The 19,966-nt window shown below is 40.2% G+C and overlaps 1 protein-coding gene across 4 annotated transcripts in view; it reads left to right on the top strand.

Moving 5' to 3' along the window:
• The window catches only part of chata (choline O-acetyltransferase a), a 40,873-nt gene extending 27,493 nt beyond the window's left edge, over positions 1-13,380 (top strand). For all 4 annotated transcript variants that reach the window (XM_072583384.1, XM_072583385.1, XM_072583386.1 and 1 more), the window contains 2 exons: positions 11,159-11,296; positions 11,876-13,380. In XM_072583384.1, coding sequence (XP_072439485.1) covers positions 11,159-11,296; positions 11,876-12,148 — 411 coding nt within the window. In that variant the 3' untranslated portion in view covers positions 12,149-13,380. The remainder of the gene's footprint in view (positions 1-11,158; positions 11,297-11,875) is intronic.
• The last annotated feature ends 6,586 nt before the right edge of the window (positions 13,381-19,966 follow it).

Here is a 19,966-nt window from a genome sequence, read left to right on the forward strand (position 1 = left end):
GAAAATAATTTTCATTTCAAATGCTGTGCTAGCCAAGTAAAAGTTTTATTGATTCCAACATTTATAGGCTAATTAATTAATTACTTAATAAAAGGGAAGCAGTAAGTGGTGCTCTTGGTAACAGAATGCACTTACAGCTTCTGCTATTTTCATTAGCTATTCAATAAATCTTCCAGTTTCATACTGTCCTGTTCTGCAACAGGAAAGTTAAGATTGTGTAATTTATTATCTCAAGACAAGGAAAAAAGATCCATATTTTAAAATTGCATCTTCATGGCTCAGTATAAATGTACTCACTGCACTCTGATGTTTCAATCTATTCAGACTCACCAGGATCATTGTCTGTGATGCCATCTATCATAAAACAGATTTGATTTAGGGACAGACAATGTGATTTCTTTTAATCAACTATGATTTAAGTCACTGTGACATGCACTTTTTAAACTGTATAACAGTACAACCAGGATGACTAGTTTTAATCTAATTGTAGAATAGATAACTAAATGTTTCGGTAAAATGCGCTGATCTGTTCTACTGCAAACCACCGAAACTGAAAATGAAAAGGAGTACACTTTCACAAAATAATGTTTGCAAACTAAAGGCTTGTCAAGTCACATGGAGTGATGAAATCAATCATTGACAAATGACTTTGATTTCATTTCATTTATTGTTATCACATGTACCAAAATGCAGTGAAAAGTGTTTTGTGTGCTCTACAAGCAGATTGTACCAAACAAAGTACATCAGGTAACAGAACAGAGTGTAGACTATAGTGTTACAACCACAGAGAAAGTGCAGAGAGAGAGGTAAACATTAAAATTTGAGAGATCTGTTCAAAAGTCGGATAACAGTGGGGAAGAAGCTGTTCTTGAATCTGTTTGCACGTGTTTTCAAATTTTTATATCTTTTGCCCGACGGAAAAGAGTATAACTGGGGTGTGAGGGGGTTTTTGATTATGTTGATTGCTTTCTGAGGTAGATGGAGTCAATGGATGGAGGGCTGGATTGAGTGATGGATTGAGCTGTGTTCATGTGTCTGTAGTTCCATGTGGTCTTGGGTAGTGCAGTTGCCATAGCACACTGTGAGGCACCCAGATAGGATGCTTCCTATGAGGCATCCATAAAAATTGATAAGAGTCTTTGTGGATATGCTGAAATGACTTAGTCTCCTGGAGAAATAGAGGCATTGTTTTGCTTTTTTGACTGTCACTTCGACAGAACCACAATGGAAGTAAAGAGATAGTAAACAAGAGACCGATGAAGCAAATGTATCAAATAAGATCAGGAAACAGAATAATGTTAAAGTGGCTGAATTAAAGGCATTGTATCTCAATGCACACAGTAGTTGCAATTAGGTTAATGTTTTGAAGACTCAAATTGAAGTAAATGGGTGTGATTAAATTGCCATTACAGCGAAGTTGCTACAGGGTGACCAAGTTTAGGAGCTGAATATCCAAAGATAATCATCATTTAGGAAGGATGGATAAAAATGCAAAGGAGGTGGGGTAACTCTTAGTAAACAATGAGATGAATAAATATGTGACAGATCTTAGATCAAAGAATCAAGATGTAACCTCAGTTTGGGTGGAGCTTTGGAACAGCAAGGAGTAGCAAACATTAGTGGGAGCTGCTTATAGATGACCAAACTGTAGTAGTAATGTTGAGCATGATATAACTCAGGAAGGTGGAGATGCATGCACTATGAGTAATACGGTAATACTGGGAAATTTCAAGTTACATATAGAATGAATAAAGCTAATAATCATTAATGCTGCAGAAAATAAATTCCCGAGATGTTTTCTGTAGCAATACATTGAAGAACCAAGCAGGAATTGGGATTTTTAGGTTTACTATTATGTAGTGAAAAATAGTTAGTTAATAATATTGTTTCAAAACAGCCTTTAGGAAATGATGATCATAATATTATAGACCCTCACATTAAGTTTGAATGCGATATCATTTACATTTTGAAACCAGGGTCTTAAAACTGGACAAGGGAAAGCATGAAGATGTCTAGAGAAAGTTGGTTATGATGGATTAGGAAATACACAAAATGATTTGATAATAGATAAGCAATGGCTAGTATTTAAAGAAGCAACATATGATAACAGATAGACATTACTTCCAACACACAAACACCCACTGGGAAAGGTGAATGAAAATGGCCAGCAAGAGATATTAAAGTAGGAATTGCTGGAAAAACTCAGCAGTTCTACCAACATCTGTGCAAAGAAAGCAGAGTTGACACTTCAAATCTAGTGACTCTTCTTCAGAATGGGAACGTGTTATTAGACTCAAACATTAAATCTGCTTTGACTTCACCGATGCTGCTAGACCTGCTGAGTTTTTCCAGTTTTCTTTTTCTTTCATTGTACTGCTGTCTGGTTGTGCCATTTAGTACAGACACAAAGTCAGGAAGCTTGTCATGAAGGTCAGCTGTCCTCAGCCAATTCAAGGGCTGTGTTGTAGTGGATGCATTGTCAATTATCTTTTAAAAATCTGTAGATTCTGGAAAAGATTCTCGTAGTCTGAAAAGTGGCAAATGCAACTCCATTACACAAATAGGGAGGGAGAGGGGAAAGTGGAGAAATAAAGACCTATTAGGTTTGACATCAGTATTAGGGAAAATGTTAGAATCCTTTTCTTAATAAATATTTTCATTGAAAAAAATTTGTTTTTTTACAAAAACCAGTACAAAATAGTGTGACAACTTTATAATATAATATCAATAATAGGAAGCAAACTACTACTCTACTCCACAAACGACTGAAACAAGAAAAAAAAGCCAAAAAAACCTCTACAAAAACTACAATTCAATAAATAACCAAGGAAAAGAAGAAAAATAAATAAACAAACAGAATAAAATTAAACCAAGTTATAGCACATTAACTTAAATTATATGCAATTAAATTACTACACACCACGCAGTCTCACCGAAGCTCCCCACCACTAGGAGCAATAATAAGCAAACCAATATTTGTTCAGGATTCTTCCCCCCCCCCCCCCCCCCACCCCCCCGGGACCCCGGACCACCAGACACAACCCTCACGGCTACACAAAGGCTCTGATCAATATAGTCGACAAGTCTGCATCAATATAATTCCAAAAGGGCCACCATGTCCTGTAAAACAACTCAGTTTTCTGGTGCACCATACTTGTAAGGAAGTCCAGGGGGATGTATTCCATGACTAACCTACGCCAGCTCAAATGTCCCGGGGGAATCCCCGACACCCAGCTCATTAGAATGTTCTTTCTCGTACAGAATGAAAGAATATTAAGCAATTTCTTCCCATGCAAGAGGGAAGATTTGGAAGACCCAAAAGGAGGGACACCAGATCCAACTTACCCTCAATTCCCAAAACCTCTTCCAAAACACTCGCTATGGCATCCCAATATCTGCAAAGCTTGTGGCATGACCACATGTAATGAGTGAGAGTGCCAACGTCCATTTTAGACTTGGGGCACATGGGGGACACTCCTGTCTTAAATTTCGCAAGCTGTTCCAGTGCCAAGTGAACCCTATGGAGTAGCTTCAGTTGAATAGCCTGGATCTTATTGCAAATTGAGATCTTCCTAACATTTTCCCAGATATCCTCCCACGTCTCTGATGAGATTTCCACCCTCAATTCTTGAGTCCAAGTTCTGCATAGCTGCTCATGTCCTTCGAAACATCACTTCCTAACAAGTGATAGAGAGTGCTAACCGAGAGGGAGCCTGTAGACTGGAGCACTCTCCTCTCCATATCTGACTTGTAGGGACTAACTATCAATGTAGTCATCTTTTGAATGAAGTCTCTAACCTGAAAGAGATCTCTCCTAGGTAACTTAAATTGCGACTCAGCTGTTCGAAGGACATCATGACCTCCTTGTCAAATGGATTTCCCAAATAGGAGATTTCTCTGGACTCCCAGAGCTTAAAGCCAGAGTCCATCGACCCTGGCTGGAATCCCAACATTCCCACTATGGGAGTGAAAGGGGAAGCTTTTTTGTAAAATACATAATTCTCCATGCTTTAACTGTGTTTAGGACAATTGGGTTTCTGCAGTGGTCCATAATAGTTCTCATCTTGTCCACAAACAACAAATTAATGAGGGGGCATTTTGTCTGGGAGGCCTCAATGTCCAACCAGACAATGAGTTGGGACCTGACAGGCCCATTCAGTGACATAGGATAGTAAAGAATTCAAGGGTATTTCTTAAAGTCCAGAAAATCTAGACACCCCCTCTCCTGAGGAAGCTGCAATTTATCTAGAGTCATAGAGTCATGGAGATGTATAGCATGGAAACAGACCCTTCGGTCCAACCCGTCCATGCCGACCAGATATCCCAACCCAATCTAGTTCCACCTGCCAGCACCCGGCCCATATCCCTCCAAACCCTTCCTACTGCCTCTTAAATGTTGCAATTGTACCAGCCTCCACCACTTCCTATGGCAGCTCATTTCACTCTTACCCTAAACCTATGCCCTCTAGTTCTGTACTCCCTGACCCCAGGGAAAAGACTTTGCCTATTTAACCCATCCATGCCCCTCATAATTCTGTAAACCTAAATAAATCACCCCTCAGCCTCCAACGGTCCAGGGAAAACAGCCTCAGCTTGTTCATCCAGCTTAATAAGAGGCCGCCTATGATGCCAAATAAAAGATCCAAGCCAGCTGTAAAGCCTGCGTAGTGCTTGCCTTGGCAGCATCAAAGGGAGCATTCACATGGGATATAATAAGCAAGCAAGAACATTCATTTTAACCAGAGCTATCCTGCCCACCCAACAGATTGGAAAAACTTCCCAGTGCCGAAGGTCCTGCCTTATCTTCTCTAACAACTGTACATAGTTGGCTTTATATAATTGATCGAAGAGCGGGGTGATAAAAACACCTAAATACAGAAAACCTCCCTGTGACCACCAGAAAGGGAAACGGGTTCCATCCCCAAAGTTGGATATACTGGTAAGACCCCCCCAACCGGCATGGCCTCCAATTCCATGAAATGAATTTTATACCCTGAAAACAAACCAAATAGATTAATCACTTGTATTAAGCGGGACACGGATGTCATTGGATCCGTTAAAAAGAGAAGAACGTTATCCACATAGAGGGTGATTTTCTGCCCGCCTGATCCTACCTCTGGGGCAGTTGTATTGGGATCAGTCCAAATAGCTTCTACCAGCGGCTCAATCAGTAGTGGCAAGAGAGGGCATCCTTGTGGGCAGCCTCTACTGACACTAAAACTATCTGACCTTATACCATTAGTGCGAACTGTTGCTTTCGGATCCTTATACAACACTGCCACCCATTTGGCAAAAACCCCCTCCAAGACCAAACCGTTCCATGACATAAAAGAGGTGCAGCCACTCCACTCAATCAAATGCTTTCTCTGCATCGAGGGAGACTACTAAACCCAGGATCAATCTTTGCTGGCATATTTGGACCATATTTTGTACTCTTCTCATATTGTTGGTAGACCTACAACCCTTAATAAAACCCGTCTGGTCCTCCTTTACAATGAAAGGCAATACCCTCTCCAACCTTTACGCCAGCATTTTCGACAGTAACAATATGGACCTGTACAAAGGGCAATCTTCTGGTGCTTTTCCTTTCTTAAGAATAAGATAAATATTTGCTTCTCTTAAAGAAGATGGGAGGCAGCCCTGACTGAATGAGCTGGCATGGCCAGCTTGTCTATAAACTCCTTATAAAACTCACTTTGAAATCCATTTGGTCTGGGTGCTTTACCACTCTGGAGCAGCCTCACCACCTCCTGTATTTCCTGAACTGTCAGGGGGACATTCAGAAAGGACGTTGCTCTGAGATTACACCCAGAAGGTCCAGGGTCTTAAAAAAGGATTCCATCTTCGTCATTCTGTCCTCACAGCCTTCCGACCGGTACAGCTCACAGTAAAACTTCCTAAATGCTGCGTTAATCTTTTTAGCATTGCAAGTAAGAGTAGCAGCACTCTCTCTGATGGATGTAATAGATTGGGGAGGGGCGGGCGTTCTTCTTTCTGGCCAAGTATGCTAGTTCATCACATACTCAAACAATCTCTGTTTTGCAAAAGAGCTTTCCCTCTTTGCTGACTGGGTAAGTGCAGCATTCAAAGTAGCCCTAAGGGCTGTAATCTGCTGCAATTTAGTTACAGATGGTCTGTCAAAGTATACTAACCCAGCTGCCTCCAGGCGAGCCTTGAGCAAACGTTGCTGTTCTCCCTCTGTCGCTTCTGGGTCGCAGAGTAAGAAATAATCAAACCCGGTGCCTGGCCTTGGCAGTCTCCCAGAGCACCAATGGATTACTGGCCGTACCTAAATTAATATCTCAAAAGATTTTAAACTCCCGTGAAAACTACTCTATAAGATTGCTATCTTTCAGGAGGAAAGGGTGTATGCGCCAATGCCGGGAGCCTATCCCGTTACCGTCGGTCTTGACCTCCATGATCAGAAACGGCTATGTTCCCTATTCTGTAAGACTGCACCGAGTTCAAAAAGGTCGATCAGACGAAAAAAATGTCACATCTAGTATAGCACTTATGTGGATTAGAAAAACAGGTAAAATCCATACCTTCGAGGTGAAGACATCTCCACACGTCCACCAACCCCAGATCCCTGTTCAGGTCCACCAACTGCATGGATTGTGGAGACATGCCTGCAAGGCCCCTAGGCATCCTGTCCACTTTGGGGTCAATAAAAAGATTAAAATCTCCCCCTATAATTGTATGACTCGCCCCAAGGGCCATCAATGTAGAAAGCGCATCCGTTAAGAATTTAAGGAGATGTCCCGGGGGATGGGGGGGCGGGGGGAGCAGGGGGTGGGGCGGGCAATATACAAGCATAAATAAGCTTTAAGAATTATGAATTGCCCACACTCATTCTTAATTTGGCCTAGCATTTGAAATGGGAGGTTTTTCTGGATGAGAATAGCAGCTCCTCTACTTTTTGAATTAAAGAATGAGAAAAATACCTGGCCGAATCCTCCCTACTGCAACTTCAAATGCTCCTTATCGGTTAAATGTGTTTCTTGCAACAAGGCTGCATGACCATCTCTTTTCTAAGGCTTGACAGTATCTTTTTTCTTTTAATTGGTGAATGACGCCCCTTAACATTCCAGGCGCACCATTTAAAAGAATGGCTAGCCATGATCGTCCAAAACAGTCTGTGATCTCCTGGGAGGAAGAATCCCACCCATAGCACGCCGAGTGAAAACCACAAGCAGTTCGTATAAAATGCAACTTCCAAAACTACCAGATCAAACTTCTAACAGCTATTTCTACAACATACCAACATTTCACAAATGAAAGGAGACTTCCCCCTTCCAGCCCAGACAATACAAAGTAAGAACAAAAATACAAATATCTTGTAACAAGAAAGTTAAAAGTGGGCACTCAGCCCATGCCCTCCATACTGTAATCCTAGCACTCCTGAAAGAACAAAAAAACCACTCCCCGTTTCCTCCCACCGCCCACCCTCCCCCACCTCAAAACGGAAAAAAAGAATAAAAGAAAATAATAAGAAAAGAAAACCCAGGAAAATAAAGGATGATGGGAACGGGGAGAGAAAGGAGAGGAAAGAAAAAAAGGAAAATAATTATGACCCCAACACATATTAAAAAAAACAAGACCATCCTCCAACAACCAGGTAAACCTGGCAAATTACAGAGAAAAAACAAAATAAACATAATTGCCCATATTATTAAAGCCAGTCAGTCTATTTTAAAGTATCCAAGAAATCCTTTGCCTTTTCCGGTGAATCAAAATTGAACACGGACCATCCGTGGCTGAAATGCGGTATTGCTGGATATCTAACAGAATACTGGATAGTCAAGTCCCTCAGCCGCCTTTTTACCTCATCAAAGGCGTTCCTCTTGTGAATCACAACCAGAGAGAAGTCCTGGAAAAGCATAATTCGTAATCCTTTAAATATCAGAGCCTGAGGATCCTTCCCTAGTGCTCTAGAGGTTTCCAGCATCATTTGCTTATCTCTATAATGCTGGAGTTGCACTAGGACCGGGCGGGGGTGCTGGTCTGATCCGGCCTGCACACTGTGACCCGGTGGGCTTGCTCGACCCTCGCATGGCCTACCTCGACTTTCAGCCTCAGAAACTGTGGGAGCCATTGCTCCAAGAAGCTGATGAGCTGACCTTCCTCCTCCCATTCAGGAAGCCCCACCAAACGGATGTTCTTCCGATGACCTCGATTTTCGAGGTTGTCGACCTGCTCCTCTAAGGCCTGCAATCGGCATTCCAGGGCCTGTATCCAACCGCCGAGGATTCCGCTGCAGTCTCGGAAGCCATGGCCTATTGCTCTGCCTCCCCAACATGCTGCCCGAGGTGCTGGATCTCCTGGTCATGCCTCTGCAGCATGACTGAGGTCGATTCAAGTCTGGCCCAAGTCTGGCTCCTCTGTCGACGAATCGATCTCCTCTCAGAGTCTCACTCCGAGATCAGGCTCTGCCCCATAGGTGAGTCCCCTGAGGTGGTCACAGAGACGGGGGTGCTGCCACAGGTGTGTCCACTGTTCCTGCCTGATGCGATCCTCATGCTACATTCCCTTTGGTCATTTCCTTGACAATTTAAAACTGATACTAGATGGTTCTAGGGGTCAAGAAATGGTTATTGCCAGCACATTAAGTAGTAAAGAGAGGGTGGGTGCCCCACTTTGGGTTCTGGTGCAGAGCTCAGCAAAGCAGACCTACTGGGTTGCCGCCATCTTGGATTCCCAAAATCTATTTTAAAGGACATGATGACTGGACACTTTGAAAATAATGGTAGAATTAGGCAAAAATGTATTTAGCTATTCATTCATGGATTTTTGCAAAGGAAATGGGTGGGTGGCACGGTGGCACAGTGGTTAGCACTGCTGCCTCACAGCGCCAGAAACCCGGGTTCAATTCCCGCCTCAGGCGACTAACTGTGTGGAGTTTGCACGTTCTCCCTGTGTCTGCGTGGGTTTCCTCCGGGTGCTCCGGTTTCCTCCCACAGTCCAAAGATGTGCAGGTCAGGTGAATTGGCCATGCTAAATTGCCCGTAGTGTTAGATAAGGGGTAAATGTAGGGGTATGGGTGGGTTGTGCTTTGGCGGGGCGGTGTGGACTTGTTGGGCCGAAGGGCCTGTTTCCACACTGTAAGTAATCTAATCTAAAAAAATCATGTTTGACAAACTATTTGTGTTATTATGAGGAGAACCAATGGAAGTACTGTATTTTTACTTTCAGAAGATCTTTAGGAAAAGTCCCACCACAGATTAGTAAACAGCATTAGAACATGTGATTACTGGAAACATATCAGTATGAATTGAAAATAGGTTAATACACAGACAGCAGAGAATAGAAATAAATGGATCATTCTCAGGAAGACAGGCTGTTTCTAGTGGAGTACCAGTGCTCGGCCTGCAGCAGCTCAAAATGTACATAAATGATACAAGGGCCAAAAGTAATATTTTCAAATTTACTAGTGACACAAAGCGAGGTGAGAATGTAAGTTGCAAAGAAGATGCAAGGAAGCTTCAAATGGACTAGATCACTTAATTAAATGGACAAGACATGGCAGGTGGAATATATTGTGAATACATGGAAAGTTACTTGCTGCTTTCTCCTGAATGGTGTCAAGCTTCATGAGTGTTTTTAAAGCTGCACTCACTTGGGGAAATGGCAAGTAAAACACCACAGTCCTATCTTGTGTCTGTAGATGGTGGATAGGCTTTGGGGAGTCAGTGAGTGAGTTACTCACTGCAGAATTCCTAACCTCTGACCTGTTGTCATAGCCATGGTATTTGCACAGCTGGTCCAGTTAAGCTTCTGGTCAACAGTATCTCCCAGAATGTTGATAATGGGGGAATTCAGTGATGGTGATGCCAATGAATGTCAAGGGGGTGATGATTGGATTCTCTGTTCAGCCATTTCAGTTTGCTACCCCTCAGTTGAATAACCTGGTTTCTTGTCACAAAATACTGTAGCTTTTACACTTAATATTCAGCCACAATGTCTACGCTGTGTGCAAACCACTGGTCTACATCTAATTTATTGGCAGCAATAATCTTCAGTGCAGTCCAAATTTTAAAATACGTGGAACCATTTCATTTTCAAATTGTTTAATAATATTTGAGAACACAGTAAATTCCTTCAGAAATTTTATAACAGACAATTCAGAAACTAGTAAAATGCAGTCTGTGTTGTGAATTGGGAGAGGTGTATTCGGAGTGAGTCAGTGAGGGGTCAGATGTTCCTGTACAGATGGGGTGGGAGAAGAATACACTTTCCACTCTGCCAAACTCATTCGCTTCTTGGCAGCTGGTTAAAATTTGACACTGGCATTTACTAAAAACGTGCTCCCCTGAAGAGGTGATGTATTTTGATTATTGAAGAACTTGTTTTGTGATATTGTGGTAACCTACTATTTCAGTAATGAGAGAGCATGATACTACATGGGAAAATGCAAATACTCATTGGTGATAAAATCCTGTAATCCTTCATTACTACAAAGCCCTAGGAATTTGGGTGTGCCCATTTTCCAACCAGTTCCATAATCAAGGTGAAATAATATAACTTATTTTGTTGCTACTGACATTAAATAAGGCTGGTTTCCTGCCTCTTATTTGCAAAGTATACACTGCTTAAGGTAGAATACAATCCCTACGGTGTGGAAACAAACTTTTTGATCCAACAAGTCCACACTGACTCTTTGAAGAGCATCCCACCCAGACTCACTGCCCCCCACCCACCCCCTACCTTCCTATCACCCTGCATTTCCTGTGGCGAGCCCACCTAACCTACATATCCCTGGACACTGTGATTTAGCATGGACAATCCACCTAACCTGCAAATCTATGTATTGTGGGAGAAAACAAGCACCCAGCGGAAACCCACATAGGCAAGGGGAGAACATGCAAACTCCACACAGGCAGTCGCCCAAGGCTGGATTTGAACCTGGGTTCCTGGCACTGTGAGGCAGCTGTGCTAACCACTGAACCACCGTGCCACTCCCAAAAGGTGTGGCTGAAGGATGCCTTTTGTTTGTGTACATTGAAAATAATGGTTGTTATATTTTCAATGAAAAATACGATGTACATTTCTGACTTGCCATTTTGTTGACTTAGAGGCTGCATCACTACTGAGAAGTGAGTGCCACAAGGCTATAGTTAATATCAGATAATATTAATTTAGTTTATCTTCCCACATCTAGGCTATTACTGGGATGGCAATTGATAATCATTTACTTGGACTGCGGCAGATGGCAATGGAACTGCAAATGGATTTACCTAAATTATTCACTGATGAAACATACCTTATAAGTAACCATTTTATCCTCTCCACCAGCCAGGTTAGTGTCAAAACACCATTAAACTATGATTATTAATTAGATTTTCACTTAACCAATTCAAATAAACAATTGCAGATGAGACATCCATATCCAATACCATGGAGTGATAGACCTCAAATCTCCACATGATGTTTCTACTCCAGGATTATGTTGGGTAGAAGTTGGCAAAGTCCTCAGAAATAGAGAGATTAAAGTCAGTTACGCCTGGTATACCTAGGTGATCTCCCATCAAAGCATTAACCAGCCTACTGACTAGATTCTCAAATTAGTCAAGATCTGAAGGTTCCAGACAAGTATGGACACAGACTGCATTGGGAAGAGTATTATCGACTATTTAAAACTATGCAAAATATTAAATCTATGACATGTTGAATATTTGTCATAGCAGCATTGTTCAGATAATGTCACCATTCTGTATGCACAACTGTGTAAATGCAGACAAAAGATTGTTGTTTAATAAGTGAATGGGAACACTTAAGATTTACCCATATTTCAGCAAAGTGGAACAGTAAATGAAAAGTACTGTGTACTCAATCAAGCTCATAGCTCATGATCATTAAATGTTCCATTACTCCACAGGTACCAACTACAATGGAGGGCTTTCTGTTTTATGGGCCTGTAGTTCCAGATGGTTATGGTGCTTCCTACAATCCACACTTAGACCATATCATCTTCTGCATTTCTTGCTTCAATGATTGCAAGGCAACCTCTTCTACCATGTTTGCAAAAGCTGTGGAAAAGAGTTTTATACAGATGAAAGAGCTGTGCATTAAGTACAACACCAAAGCCAAGCAAAGCTTCATGGGGAATATAACACAGAAGGTTCAAAATGGAAGGAAGTTGTATCATTAATGTTCTCAGCCTGTTGTACTGTGAAATGCATAAATGGTCATTTCTCTATGCAACCGAATAGCATACTGTTATCAGTCTTAATCCATTTAGTAGCTGTATAGAATCTGAAAAAACATATACTTGCCACTGTTCATGCACTATAAACAAAGAAATCACAAGTTTGTTAAATTATAGAATTAGCTCTAATGTTTTTACCATGAAAAATAGAAAAAAAATTCTCTCTCTCTCTATAATGATACATATATGTTGCACATCAGTCCAGGATAGATTGGTCTGCCAAATGTTTTGATGATAATCAGCAATGCAATTTAATCCAAAACATATAACTCATGTCTGTATTGTTTATGCAACACAAGAAGATAATGTATTTTGCTTATTGAAGAACTTGTTTTGTGATATTGTGGTAACAAAATCATGAAAGCTAGAGAATTAAATAATTTTGTTAACCATATCATTTGAATAAAGTTGAACAGTAAAGTTTCTTTTTGGTCATTTGTTTTTAAGTAAATTACAAAATTGTTGTGCTAAAAAAAATGTGCTGTAGTTGGAGAATATGAGTCTATCTGTAACTGTTTCACATGTGAGTCTTGCTGGAAGTATTCTTGTATCACATATTGTAGCAATAGAATGTAAAATATAGCCCTGAAACGAGCGCTGATGCAGTCATAATCCTGGCTGTATTCTTCCAGGGTAAAGACATGTAGTGTGCTTTGTTCTGTAAATAATTATGGTGATTAATAATTGCCTCATTGCCTCTCTAAATGCCAATCAGATGAAACTATTTTTATTTAAATGTCAGGATTATTGGAGTCCTGTTTTTATTTATATAAATTATAATTATGCAACAAAAGAAACATATTTTAGAAAATTAATTATAGAAAAGTCAAATATATATGTATAATCAGTACAGTATAAACGTATATTGTACATAATACATCAGTTGGAGAAGCATATGCAGAGGAAATTCTCATAATTCATGCTGGAAACTAACAAAAGTTCTGTATTTTTCACTATATTTTACTTTCAAAATGTGTATTTCTTGTTGAAATGTAAAATCAGTGTGTGTGTGAGTGGAGTGTTATTAATTTTATGTTCACTGTACAATGACAAATTTTATCCTTTAACACTGCCTATAGAGGCAGATTGCTGAAGAGTTAGTGCATTTGAACAAGTGAAAGGTAAAAAAACAGACAATTGTGCAATACTGTTCAATAAATTGTTTATTGTGAAAACAGTGAATGATCATTATAAGTCCACAAATACTGACCAGAGATTTACTAAAATGTTGCCTGGAATGGAGGATTTGAGTTATAAGGAGATGCTGGATGATTAGATTAGATTCCCTATAAGTGCGGAAACAGCCCAACAAGTCTACACTAACCCTCCGAAGAGGAACCCACCCCCCTACCCTATATTTACCCCTGACTAATGCATCTAACACTATGGACAATTTAGCATGGCCAATTCACCTGACTTGCACATCTTTGGGTTGTGGGAGGAAACCCACACAGACACAGGGAGCATGTGCAAACATGGCACACAGAAAGTCACCCAAGGCGGGAATATGAACCCAGGTCCCTGGCACTGTGAGGCAGCAGTGAGCTAGCATGCCACCTGGATAGGCTAGAACATTTTTCACTGGAGTATAGGAGCTTGAAGGGTGACATTATAGAGGTTTATAAAATCATGAGGAGTATGGATAAGGTAAACGGCAGGTGCCTTTTCCCTAGTGGGGGATTTCAAGACGAGGGGGCATATTCTTAATGTGTGAGAAGAAAGATTTTAAAAAGACAGTAGGGGGATTTTTTTTATAGTGTGTTGAATGAATTTCCAGAGGAAGGTGGATGCATATACAGTTACAACATTTAAAAGACATTTAGATAAGGACATGAATAAGAAATATTGGAAGGATATGGGCCAAACGTAGACAGGTGGGACTACTTAAATTTGGGATTATGGTTAAGATGGACTTGTTAACTGAAGGGTGTGTTTCTATGCTGCATGACTCTTCTCTATGACCTGTGCTGATTGCTAATTCCACCAGACTGCCTCCATCTTAGAAGATGCCCGTTATCAGTTTGCTGTATCCCAAGCCAAAAGCAATACCGAGAACATTTCCTCTCATTTCAGTAACAAACACATTAAAATAATAATATTACAAAAGTACATTACAGTCCTGATCTTTGCTATCTAGCTTTGCTACTGATTATGGATTTAGTATTTTGGAAAAGAAGCATTTTACTTGTAAAAAGACTTGAAAATTTAGACCTTTTCCTGTAATTGAAACAGAAAAAGATAAGGAGAAAGTGAGGACTGCAGATGCTGGAGGTCAGAGCTGAAAATGTGTTGCTGGAAAAGCGCAGCAGGTCAGGCAGCACCCAAGGAACAGGAGAATCGACGTTTCGGGCATGAGCCCTTTCCTCATTCCAGCAACACATTTTCAGCACAGAAAAAGATCAGTAAACCGCTTAATAGAGACTTTCGTAAGAGTGTTCAAAGCAGTTGCTTATGCAGCCAAAAAAAAATGTTATCATTGGAAAATAAAGGGTTAAAATTATCCATTGAAATTGAATTGTAATAAATGATTACTGGCAAAGGAACTGGATGAGTATTTGAAAAAGATGACTAGGAAAATACAGGCAAATGATAGTGGGAGTTGCATGACTGTAATGATCTCCTACAGTGGTGTAATTTCAACAAATCCATTTATCGTCAAAATAATCAGAAACTTCACTGCTGCATTTCTGATGAGTTGTCTATTACTTAATTTGATTTTTTTGCGAAACAGCACAGCTTCAGAACAAATATGAACAAATTTATGTGGCAGGTTCTGAGATTAAATGTCACTCCTGATTGATTAGAATGAAGTGTTAGAAAAATTATTTTCCTGTAAATTCCTAACAGCAAACCTTATACGACAGGACTGGGAAAGTCAAAATAGCAGTTAGCATTTCTTCATTTGCTGCCACAGAAATTCTTTAACTTTTCATGCCATCACATTCATTAGTAACTGGGCATTTATTTAAATTGGGTACAGATGCCATTGCAAAAGTCAAGCTGAAAAGCTTGCATAGGGTTTTTAGTCGAAATAAATCTTAAGTAGGTGAGAATCACTGTCAGGAAGGGAATTACAGTCAGAAAATTGTGACACTTTAGCCTGCTAGGAGCATTGTTAAAGCCAGTTAAAATATCAGGAGTTTAGAGAGGTCAGAGTCTAGAGTCATATTCACTGAACAGAGCTATTCTGAATTAACAAGCTCCATTTTTGCAAATCATAACATAAAAACGCAGAATAGAGAGGAAAATGCATTGATTTTTAATGAATTTATTCTGTGACAAATATGTTATGTAAACAATTGTACACTCGTATTATGCTCTTAATTCTTTGTATTCAACCTTAGATTTGGAATTTATTCATATTAACACCACCTGCCTTCATGGCACAGTTTTTGTTTCATGAATATAAAATATGTGATAAAAATAATACAGATGATAGAAAGTGGGGCTGTGATTGAATTTCTGTATTCAGATGACACCATAAACAATTTGAGTTTTGCTCTCAAGACTTGTCACCTAAAACTGTGACAAAATTACAGCCTTATTATTCACTCCCGACCAGCAATAATTCTGTTCCAGTTTCAAGTCTACATTTCTGATCCTTGCCAGACTATAAACAAATCTGCACAAAAAATTGCAATGATTTACAATAGGTATTGTGCAAATATGAAAAAAATATTTTATCATTTGCATATAACCTTAGTACAAAATAAAATTTGGACAAAATCTATATTCTTATATCATTTGTCAGGAATGATTTTTGTGGTTTTATGTCCATTTTGTACAGGAAAATATAAATGTACGTCAAACATTTAACTCAACAGTTTTCCAATGTCACGCGCTTTTAATTAATGTTTGCAAATCTGCTAGTGGAATTAAAATACTGTACGTAATTTAGGGGTACAAATGTATCTGGAAAACGTGTGCAAAAATGGGGAAGAAAGACTTTCATTTCCCCAACAATAGCATCTTGCACCATCATCAGCATGAACAACCAAACTTTGTGAAAGACTGTGACAGCTACCTCATCCCATTATTATATTCTGATGACCCTTATTGCCTCTTCCAGCTAGCAGGTTACTTCAAGTCAAAACAGTTAAATTGTTCAATAAATTTGATAAATTATTTTGCAGTAAACTGATTGATGAACTGAGGAATTACAGCCAAGCATTTTAATATTTCGAGAGGATAACACAACTTTTTCTGCTCAATATCATCTTGCATGCATCCTGTTCAGACCTTATAACTTTTTTCAACTCACATATGCCTTAAAAGACCATTTTAAACAAATGGGTGGAAACAGATTGTGGTGTAAATAGTACAGGAAGCCTACTGACCCTCAAATGATCTGGACAACAAAACACTTTGAAACCATGTTAACATTGCCACAGAAGCTAAAATTATGAATATGAAAAATCTAAATTTGAAACAAGGAAAGCTGTTTCCAGTCATAGAGTCATAGAGATGTGCAGCACAGAAACAAGCCCTTCAGTCCAACTCGTCTATGCCAGGCAGGTATCCCAACACAATCTAGTCCCACCTGCCAACACCTGGACCATATCCCTCAAAAATCTTCCTATTCATATACCCATTGAGATGCCTTTTAAATGTTGCAATTGTACTAGCCTCCACCACTTCCTCTGGCAGCTCATTCCATACACATACCAACCTCTGAGTGAAAACGTTGTCCCTTAGGTCTCTTTTATATCTTTTCCCTCTCACCCTAGACCTATGCCCTCTAGTTCTGGACTCCCAAACCCCAGGGAAAAGACTCTGTTTATTTATCCTATCCATGCCCCTCATAATTTTGTCAATATCTATAAGGTCACCCCTTAGCCTCCGACGCTCCAGGGAAAACAGCCCTAGCCTATTCAACCTTTCCCTATAACTCAAATCCTCCATTCCTGGCAACATCCTTGTAAATTGTTTCTGAACCCTTTCAAGTTTCACAACATCTTTCCAACAATGGCCTAACCAATGTCCTGTACAGCCACAACATGACCTCCCAACTCTTGTACTCAATACTCTAACCAATAAAGGAAAGCATACCAAATGCCTTCTTCACAATCCTATCTACCTGCGACTCCACTTTCAAGGAGCTATGAACCTGCACTCCAAGGTCTCTTTGTTCAGCAACACTCCCTAGGACCTTACCATTAAGTTTATAAGTCCTGCTAAGATTTGCTTTCCCAAAATGCAGCAATTTGCATTTATCCAGCAATTATGTATTTTCAGAATGGTTTTTGTTAACTCTGACAGAGGGTTACTGACCTGAAACATTGGTCTAGACTCTTTTAGTGTCATGGAAACACAACTACTCATCCAAAACAGCACGAGGAACCCAGAGCCTCAAGTCCCAACACCATTTCTGACCATATCCTTAATGAGAGGTAGGAATTTCTAGCTTCAATAAGGTCTGTGGAACTGTCAATTTGTCAGTTAATCAAATAAATCTGATCAATATAACCCCCTACCCATTAAATTTTGGATTTGTTTTAAAATGTGAGCTGAAAGAATCAGTTCCAATAGATGTTTGTTGACATATTCCTAAGTGCTATAACAAAGACATCATTACTGCTTGACTGATTCCACAACCTTTCATTATAACGGGGGTGGGAGTTTGGCTGTAAAGTAACAATTGTTTTACAGTTACAGGAGCTTATTAGAGTTGACTTTGATGTGGGGCTATGAATATAAATGTAATTTACAAGGGATTGTATATAGGAGATTTACATTTATCGAATGAAGGGCTAAGAGTAGATGCTTTGCAGAGCTAACAATGTGGGAGCTGAAAGAGAAAACATTGATTAAATTCTCGTGATAATTAGATATGATTGCCAATAGTTGAGTGTAGCACGACTCTCCTGAATAACGTCAGAGAGCTGTTGGAACAGAATGGTTTGGTCAGAGGTTTCTAAGGCTGTAAACAAGATGAGAAGGGGATCGAGAATAGTTTACTTCTGACTGTCATCAGTTATGACTGTGATCAGAGCCCTTTCAGTACTGTGACCAGGCTAGAAGCCTACATAAAGAGATTCAGACATGGAGTTCCAGAAAAGGCAGGGTAGACTGAAAAAAAGGGCAACATGTTCAAAGACTTTGGAGAAGGAAAGGAGGTTTCAGAGCAGGCAGGAAATTGGAAGGAGGGAAGGGATGGAGTTTTGATTTGATTTATTGTAGTCACGTGTGTCTAAATACAGTTAATTTTTTTTTACAAGCAGTACAGACAGATCATAGCAATCAAGGACATACAGATCATAGCATGTATAACGACAGATCCAAGTGACAGAGAGATAATACTAGAGACAGCAGGTTAACATTATCAGCTAACAGAGGAACCAGGAAGGGAAGTTGGGTGGCTATTAATATGAACAACTTCTGTATACCACCAAAAGCTAGAGAAACTACAATATGTCCCTCAATAACACTGTTGGAATATGGTCTCCTTCCTATCGGAAAGATGTTGTGAAACTTGAAAGGGTTCAAAAAGATTTACAAGGATGTTGCCAGGGTTGGAGGATTTGAGCTATAGAGAGAGGCTGAACAGGCTGGGGCTGTTTTCCCAGGAGCGTCGGAGGCTGAGGGGTGACCTTATAGAGGTTTACAAAATTATGAGGGGCATGGATAGGGTAAATAGGCAAAGTCTTTTCCCTGGGGTCAGGGAGTTCAGAACTAGAGGGCATAGGTTTAGGTTGAGATCGAAAAGATATCAAAGAGACCTACAGGGCAACTTTTTCATACAGAGGGTAGTACATGTATGGAATGAGCTGCCAGAGGAGGTGGTGGAGGTTGGTACAATTGCAACATTTAAGAGGCATTTGGATGGGTATATGAATAGGAAGGGTTTGGAGGGATATGGGCCGGATGCTGGCAGCTGAGACTAGATTGGGTTGGGATATCTGGTCGGCATGGGCGGGTTGGACCGAAGGGTCTGTTTCCATGCTGTACATCTCTATGACTCTATAATAAACTGAGCACCATAAACTACTCTAAGCCACAAAGGAATCATTAATGTGAAACAAGAGCCATTAATGCCTTTTATGCAGCTATCGAGGTGCTGGAACACACCAACTTTTAGAGTTTTACATTGTTGGACGCCAACACGAAAGAAATTACTTTACATCATTGACTGAGTTTCAACAACCGCCGGCATATAACCTGAAAAAAAAACACTGACAAAACATTAAAAAGTTACACCAACTCTGAAAATCTGCAAATCTGAAACGAAAGAGGATTAGAGGCAAAATTCCACGGATGCTAGAAACCCGGAACAAAACCAGGAACTGATGGGGAAACTGAGCAGATCTCATAAGTGTGTCGGATGAGAGAGACAGGCAACATTTCCAGTCCAATCTGAACCATCCAGAAACATTTATTGTATTTTTCTCTCTCCCCAGAGGCCACCAGACCTGCTGAGCTTCCCCAGGATTTCTGTTGTTTCTTTTTAAAGAAAGGGGACCTTTGTTTCTTGTCTGATGCACATCAGCTTTTTTTTTGCATAATGCATTGTTTGACAGTAACCCAATCACACTAACTGGGAAAGTATGCACGGTCACAGCCGAAAGGGAAGCAAAACAAGTCAGCCCCGACTAAAACTTAAACCTTTAGACAGCACCGAAGGAGAACAGAAAGATGTGTCACAGAGAAATCTGGAAAAGTTAGCGACTGTTCTTTTATCGAGTTCAGAAGGGACCCACGGAAGTTTTTAAAAAATCACTCAATGCTTCCTCCAATAATGATTTCACTTCCTTAGCAACGTTT

Source organism: Chiloscyllium punctatum, chromosome 13 (assembly GCF_047496795.1).
Source record: "Chiloscyllium punctatum isolate Juve2018m chromosome 13, sChiPun1.3, whole genome shotgun sequence".
Classification (NCBI taxonomy): domain Eukaryota; kingdom Metazoa; phylum Chordata; class Chondrichthyes; order Orectolobiformes; family Hemiscylliidae; genus Chiloscyllium; species Chiloscyllium punctatum.